Source organism: Sinocyclocheilus grahami, unplaced genomic scaffold, assembly GCF_001515645.1.
Source record: "Sinocyclocheilus grahami isolate Dianchi unplaced genomic scaffold, SAMN03320097.WGS_v1.1 scaffold229.1, whole genome shotgun sequence".
In the NCBI taxonomy this organism is placed as follows: Eukaryota; Metazoa; Chordata; class Actinopteri; order Cypriniformes; family Cyprinidae; genus Sinocyclocheilus; species Sinocyclocheilus grahami.
In genome coordinates, this window is record NW_015505408.1 from 1,401,011 (window position 1) to 1,408,914 (window position 7,904).

At 38.3% G+C, this 7,904-nt stretch overlaps 1 protein-coding gene across 1 annotated transcript; it reads right to left on the reverse strand.

Moving 5' to 3' along the window:
* Window positions 1-416: 416 nt before the first annotated feature.
* On the reverse strand, window positions 417-4,512 carry LOC107597180 (protocadherin-20-like). Its single transcript, XM_016288135.1, has 2 exons — window positions 4,361-4,512; window positions 417-3,680 (listed from the first exon to the last, which is right to left on the reverse strand). The coding sequence occupies exons 1-2, from the start codon at window positions 4,409-4,411 to the stop codon at window positions 1,083-1,085; spliced, it is 2,649 nt and encodes an 882-aa protein (XP_016143621.1). The 5' UTR covers window positions 4,412-4,512; the 3' UTR covers window positions 417-1,082.
* Window positions 4,513-7,904: the final 3,392 nt, after the last annotated feature.

The window sequence follows — 7,904 nt, forward strand, 5'->3', positions numbered from 1 at the left end:
TTGGCACCAGCAGCACACTACTATATCTTCATCTTGATTCACTGAATGCCATTTTTCAATGTAAATAACTTTGTGATTTGGTCTCCGATAAGACTGATAACCCTTTGCATTATATCTTTTCCAAAGAAAACGGCAATACTGTGTGTACAAACACATTCCAAGAAAGAAAGCACTTCAATTTACTTGTATAAACGACATATAGATACAGTCAAATCAACCACTGAGATGGTTTTTGAATTCTCCTTATGATTAAATTAATCTACTAAATGCTTTAGTAGATTAACTTTTTGAGCAACGACTGCTGCAACACAGCTGCTGAGTCATGTCCACATCTAATACTGGTTTAGTCTATAATTCATGAAAGAAAATCATATCCAAGCTATTAATAAGAAAATAAAGCACTTTAATGTTCACAAATTCTTTGCTTACACAGAAATTAGATCAGAGAAATGTAGACTTAGCTGCTTTGAAGAAAGCTGTGAAAGAGTGCACAAAAGCCATCACAAACAGATCTGAACAAACCATTTGGAGGAACCAAGCCATTCTAGGGTTAAAGAAACTCATTAGGACGTTGCACACCAACCTAGTATCCTACAGAAAACACAAAATGTCCAACAACACCTGTTAATAACTGAGAAACAGTTGAGGAATCAATGCGGCATTGATTTCTCATCTCCTTTGGACTTCATTTTCAGAAGGGTGGTGACAAACATAAGGAGCATTACATCTGAAAGCGAACAGCTTGCCATGGGGAGAACGATGTTCCTGTTGAGAAGTGCATTGGACTTCAGAGACAGGCATATAAAAGAGGTTTGACAATTTGACACAACACACTGCCGAGGGCACCATTGTAAGATAAATTACATTAAAAGCATGTTGGGCAGCAAATGCAAATAGCAAAATCTTTCACATCGATCTTGTCAATATATATATATATATATTTGTATATTTCATCATAGTTATAAAACATACTGTATGCACAATATATACATCGTATTTTCAAATCATATACTTAAGAGATATTAAGATGCACAAAACACACTGTAAACAGATTAATTTGGGCAGTACAAGCAGTTGCAGTGTCAGATGTTTGAAATCTCCATTGGGTTCTTGTCCACCATTTCATGGTTGAGTTTTAAAGGAATCTCAATGTCTAACCTCTTCTTTTTCGGTTTTCTTTTCTTGCAGCAAATGTATGTCACCAACGACACAACGGTCAGAAACAATCCCAGGCAGGTAGCTGTCAGTGCAAGCAGTAACACTTGGTACTCGCCACACATGTTTGGCACTTGTTCTCCCTTCCTCCCTTCCTTATCTGGAGGAAGCTCACCATGGTCAATATCTACACTTCTGGGCAACAAACTCTGAATGAGGGTCTCATTGCTGACTGTTTCATTCACAAACAGGTTGACCAGTATGGTAGAGTAGAGTTCTGGTTGACCGTGGTCTCTGACTTTGACCCACAAACTGTAGAGGCCTCGATTGCTCAAGGCTTTCCTCAAGGTGATGTTTCCCGTGTAGGGGTCGATGTCAAACGAGCCTGGCTCTCCATCCGTTCTCTTGATGATGCTGTACGCAATAACAGCATTCATTCCAGTGTCCCGGTCCACCGCGTAAACCTCCGTTATAGACGTTCCCGGAAGCGTGTTGGGAAGTACCAACATGAACGACTGGTTGGACTGGGGGAAAAGAACAGTTGGAGGGTTATCGTTGACATCCAGGAGAAGAACAGTCACCATTGTGATGCAAGAAAGAGCAGGTTCGCCTCCATCAATTGCCTCGATCCAAACATAATACGTTCCCTGTTGCTCCCGGTCCAGAGGGGTCTTGGCTCGCAACGCTCCTCGTCCGGTGTCAATTACGAAGATGTCGCTCCCATTAAGGATGGACAACGCCACCCAGCCGTTCTCCCCAGCATCCGCATCTGTGACAGTAAGAACGCCAATTTCCCCAAAACCTGGAAAGTTCTCCGGCACAAAGAAGGTGAAGTCCTTGTTGATGAACCTTGGACTGTTGTCATTCCGATCCTGGACGGTGATAATCACAGTGGCGATTGACTCCTTTCTCGGCGTGCCACGGTCTACGGCTCGCACCATGAAACGATACGTCTCCTTTTCCTCTCGGTCAAGAGAAGTGGACACTGTCAGTACCCCGGTTGACCTATCCAAGTCAAAAACGGTGGGAGCGTCGGCACCGAGTAGGTAATACACCTCACCTCTGCATTCACTGTCTGCATCGATGGCCTGAAGCTGAGCGAGGAACGTATTTGGTGGGTTGTTCTCCTCCACTGTGATGTCAATGAAAGATTGCTTGAAAACCGGAGCGTTGTCGTTAACATCCAACACGTGGACTTTCACTACGGTGTTCACTACTAATCCATGAGCGTTACGAACCACAACAACCATTTCATAATCCTGTTGCTGCTCATAATCCAATAGCTCGGTGGTCTCAAGCAGGTACTCGTTTTTAAACTGCTCATACGGTACAAGCCTAAATGGACCTGCACCTTCAAGAAGACACTCTATCTTTTGTTGTGGCTCTGTGTTTTTGATGGTAAAAAAAGCAATGGGTGAAAACGGTGGTTCTGATTCACTTAAACTCACAACACCGTCTTTCTCAGAAGCAATGTAACGTGGGATAACCGCCGGAGGCCCGGAGAGCTGTTTGATGACGTGAACGGTAACCGTTGCAACTTCTGGAATACAAGTCGGCCCATTGGCCAGCACGATTAGTTTGTAGAGTTTTCCGGTGTTGTTGTCAATCTTTCCTGCTAGTTTAAGAACTCCAGTGTTTGTATCCAAATGAAACAGGATTCTGCTTTCCTGGGTGACCCGTTCGCTGAAGGCATACTTGATCAAAGCGTTGGCTCCCTCGTCTGGATCGTAGGCTTGTAGATGAGCCAGTTGCATGCCCTTAGTAGCGTTTCCATAAAGAGTAACGTTCACTAGCGACTCTGCAAACTTGGGGCAGTTGTCGTTGACGTCCGTGATGATAATCCTCAGAGTTGCAGTGCCTAGAAGCTGCGGAGAGCCTCCGTCCTCGGCTATAATGTCAGTCACATACTCAGCTTGTGTCTCCCTATCAAGAGACTCGGTAATGATGAGAAAGGGCGTCAGTTCACCGCCTTCGTTCTCCTCTACGTCTAATGTGAAAACTCCATAGTCATTAACAAGCCAGTATGTTTGAACACTATGAATCCCGATGTCAGGATCCACTGCGGATTGCTCCACTGCAAACCTTGCATTAACAGGTGCGTTCTCCGGCACAGACACCCTGATTTCGTCAACGGGGAAATGCGGGCGGTTGTCATTCACATCCTCAATAAGAATTTTAACCTTAACCAGTTGAAAGTACTGTTGAGGAAGGATTAGCACATCCAGAAAGATAGCGCAGCCCTGGCCCTCGTGGGACTCCGCGCACAGAGCCTCTCTGTCAATCTCCACGGCAGATGTGAACAGCTCCCCCGTCGTGTTATTCAGATTCACGTACTGCTGGCTGGCCGTCTTTAGCTCCAGATTGAATGAACGAGGAGGATTGACAGAAAGATCCAATTTTAAGTCTGCACCGATAGCCCCTATGAGTGTCCCTTTAGGTAATCCTTCTTTTATCTTATAGATGAGGTGACTGAAATTTGACGAGCAGGAGAGGGGACTAGTGTACAAGAGGAGGATGAACAAACCCTGAATTAAATAACAGAACAACTATATTAAGCAACAGAAGTATAAGTAAAAAGCATCATACTTTTCAAATCAAATGGTCAAGGAAAGCAAAGTATATATATTTACTGCATACATCTTTTGCATATAAATGATTCATTAAGCACATCAAAAGCAGTTGGGTTTAACATTACTGTATGTGTGTGCTGAGAAGATGGTTGGACTAAATCTAAAAGCCACCCTTACTGATATGATAAAATATTTACCAAATTATTTACCATGATAACTATAATTTCTGTCTTAGCTTCAACATATAGTTTCTCTCTCACCCTCTCTCTCTCCATGTATTTGGATGAGAGTGGTGGTACCACAATTTTAACTAATAACAAAGATATTTTGACAGAAAATATGGATATCACAAGGGACTGCAATGAACCTGCAAACGAAATCATAACACTATATGCTCACACGTGCTTTATGAATCATTGAATATCCTTGAATAATTAGTTTTTAACATAAAACAATGATTCAAATTTATTATACAATCCTTCCAAATACGACTTTGATTCATCTATCTAATAAGTGATTATATAATAATTTTAGATTATATAATTTAAAGATATTATAAAGAGTTACCAATTATTTACTGTTAAGAGAATTCGTTGTCATGATAAATGCCGTTTTCATGAGTGTAAAAAACTTACCCATAACTCTCTTTTGCTGTGCAGGTAGGTTCCTCTTTTAGTGTTCCGCATGTTTCCCGTTCAGTGTTGGCGTCACAGGGAACGGGAGCGGGATGAGTTCACAGGCGCAGCCGCATTCTGAGCGCCGGAGAGCGGCTGAGTTCTCGCTCGCTGCCCGATGCGCGACTGAAGCGCTCTACTCATTCATCCGAACAGACAGGCTGTGGACACGCCCACCGCATGTTAATGAGGGTCGGCGCGACCAACCAGCGTTGACGCAGAGCCAGGAGGTGTGTCTAGAAATACTCATTTGCAAGTTAAATGTTTTTTAGACGTTTAAATAGTTTTGGACCGAATGATTTTTTCTTCTTGCGGTTAAGAAAACATAATCAGCATGACATGAAAAATAATAATGCTGATAATACGTAGGCTGTTCTACTTTCTCAACAATTCCAAATGCATATAATTAAGCAAATAATATCAATTCCGCTTTCTCTACGTTTCTGAATTAATACAACTATGCTAATAATAATAAGCTTGTGGTATTATAAGTCACTTTGCATAAAAGTGGATGCTAAATTATTAAACTAATGTAATTATTTTTTTTAAATATTACATTTAATGTATATGGTTATGTACACAGAGAAAGAAACATCTGGATTCAGCATAGAATATGCTTCTTATCAAGAACTTTTTTTGTCTAGACATTTCTTTAGAGATTAAAAAAATAATCAGAGACCCTCATGAAATGTACTGTAGTGTAGATACAAGTGTGCATTAGAGCGTATGAGTAATTAGACAGTGCAGATGATCAGCCTTGCTGTAACAGAACAATAATTTCCTGGTGGAAGGGAAGCAGAAGAGATATGCATTTGCAGCCCTGCGGTTAAGATTACATTAATTCCCCATTTACATAAAACTCACCAAAGCTGAGAGTAAATATGACTCACTTTCTTTGTCTCGGTCACACTTGCTGAACAATTACCAAACGCTTGTTTATTTGTTAACCGTTGCATTTCCATCATTTTTCTTGCTTTCCAGAGCATCAGTTGATCAGCTGATGATGTGAGGATTACAGAAGGAAGAATCGGAACCATCAGTGTAACCTTCACCAAATCAGATCGTCTTAATCTGAGGGTTTTTAACCTCCTCAACAGATGCTGGCCCTGATTGAGAACATATTGACCATCTGACATCAGCAGAGTCACCACACACAAGCACATGAGCTGTAGCTCTGATTACACACAATGACATTTGAATAAGACGTTGCATCACATGATGTTTAAAATTTGTACATTTGTTTTAGGGTTTTTGTCTTGCTGGTGGAGGAAAAACCTCACAGATGTAATGCACCGGAAGTGGAGCTGTGCCATATCTAAACCAGAAAATCACAGAGTTCAAGGTGCAGGACCTGAACCAGTGAGAACCCCTGAGAACACCTGTGCAGGTAACAAGGAACATTCTGGCAAGGTTCTTTCGAAGTTATGAACAAACGTTCTTACACTAATATTAAAAGAGCGTTTGTTCAATCTGTCTTTACTAATGTTTTCAAAACATTTGCACAAAAACGTTATGTATACGTTTGTATTAGAGAGCGTTTTATTTCTGAAAAATGTTAGATGGATGTTCATCTGACGTGTTGTAAGTGTTACTGCATTTAAGAACATTCAGAGAACTTTCAAAAGTAATTTTCGCCTAATGTTTGCAAAATTGTAAAATGGCACGTTCGTACATATCCAAGAAAAAAATATTTTACAATTCTAAAAAAAACTGGATGTTTTGAATGTTCAGAAAACATTCAGAAGAACTTTTTGATAGCTAATAAAAATGACAAAAACCACAACAAAATTGCTAAAACTTTTAAATTAAAATGCAAACGGACAATGCAAAAAATAAAAATGTATTCAATTAAAAAGAAAGAAAGAAAGAAAGAAAGAAAGTATAATAATATTTCAATGATGCTAAAACAACACTGACAAGGAAAGGTCCTCAAAATTATGAACAAAAGTTCTTCCAGTAACGTTCATAGCATGCTCGTTCAGCGCTCTTTGTTTACTAATGTTCTCAAAGTGTTCGTACGACAATGTTATGGGACATTTCTAAAATGTTTTCATTGGATGTTCATATAACATTTTTTAAATGGTACTACTGTACATGTTTCAGAACGTTCAGAGAACATTCAAAATGAACATTCCCAAAATGTTTGCAAAATTCTAAAATGGAATGTTCCTTGCCATTTGTATGTATCCAAGAAAAAAAGTTTTCAAAACTGAACTAAAAAAAATGGAAACAGAAAATGAAAAAAAAATAATAATAATTCAATATTTAAAATTAAATAAAACAAAAAAATTAAATAAAAAAATAATTTGAATTTTTATAAAAATTCTGCCTTTGTTAATTAATTCTGATGTCATTCCAGATCAATTTACTTTTTTCCATTGAAGACAATTTAAATCATTTGTGCTGAAATCTTCCCTTTGCTGTAGTTCTTAAATCTCTTTTGCATTCACGTACATTCAAATATGAAGCATCAAGACGTGCCGTTCATGGTTTGGGATTGTGAATCGATGTCGTTGAAATCGCACCTGCACACATTAAAACCACAAAGCAGAAATGAGCTCAAATATCTGGATCTAATTCAGATTCACCTGAGCAACCAGCTCTTATATAAATACTCCCTATAATTACATTGGTTATCGTTTTAGCTGCAGGCCAGGATACGTTCGTTCAGTCAGTTACAGAAAGTGTGGCAACACCAGATATCTGTTACTGCTCGTAACCTTTCATTTCAGTTCAGCAGTTCAGACAACAAATAAATATGTTTATCAAAGAATATGATATGTGTTTATAGAACCCTTAGGCCAGAATTATTATATTTTTAGTTAACTGAAGTGTAAAACATTTTATTTCAGATAGTTGCCAAAACAGCATTACTTTTTGTGTAATATAACTTGATTACTAAATAACTAAACTAAAATTGAAATAAAAGTAATACAAATTATTTAGACATCAAAAAAACAATAACTAAGAAAAATGACAAAAGCACACAACAAATTTGCTAAAAATTGAACTAAAATTAAAATTGAAAAAGAAAATGGGGATAAACAGAAAATGAAAAAAGGGAGGAAAAGAACAAATGTCTTTACTAGAACCATTAGGCAAAAAAAAAAAAATCAGTTTTATATTTTTAGTTAACTTAAATGAATTCATAAAAACTTTTATTTCAGCTAGTAGCCAAAGGAACATTTCGGTTTAGTTTAACTTGATCTATAAAAATAACTAATACTAAAACTGAAATAAAAATTGATAAAAACTAAGAAAAAAACACAACAAAATGTAAAATTGAAATGAAACAGGAAATAATAATATCTTGATGCTATAAAAAGTTCATCAAGATGCTGTTCGAAAAAAAAAAATACAATTATCAATGAATTGTTGGTGTATTACAATGTGTGTTTACTAGTACACATAAGCAGTGTTCGAACTATGCCGTGGACTTTGGGGGAGCCCACTTGTTTTTTTTATAACCTGGGGTTGGGGGGGGGGGGGGGGGGGTTTGGGCGCT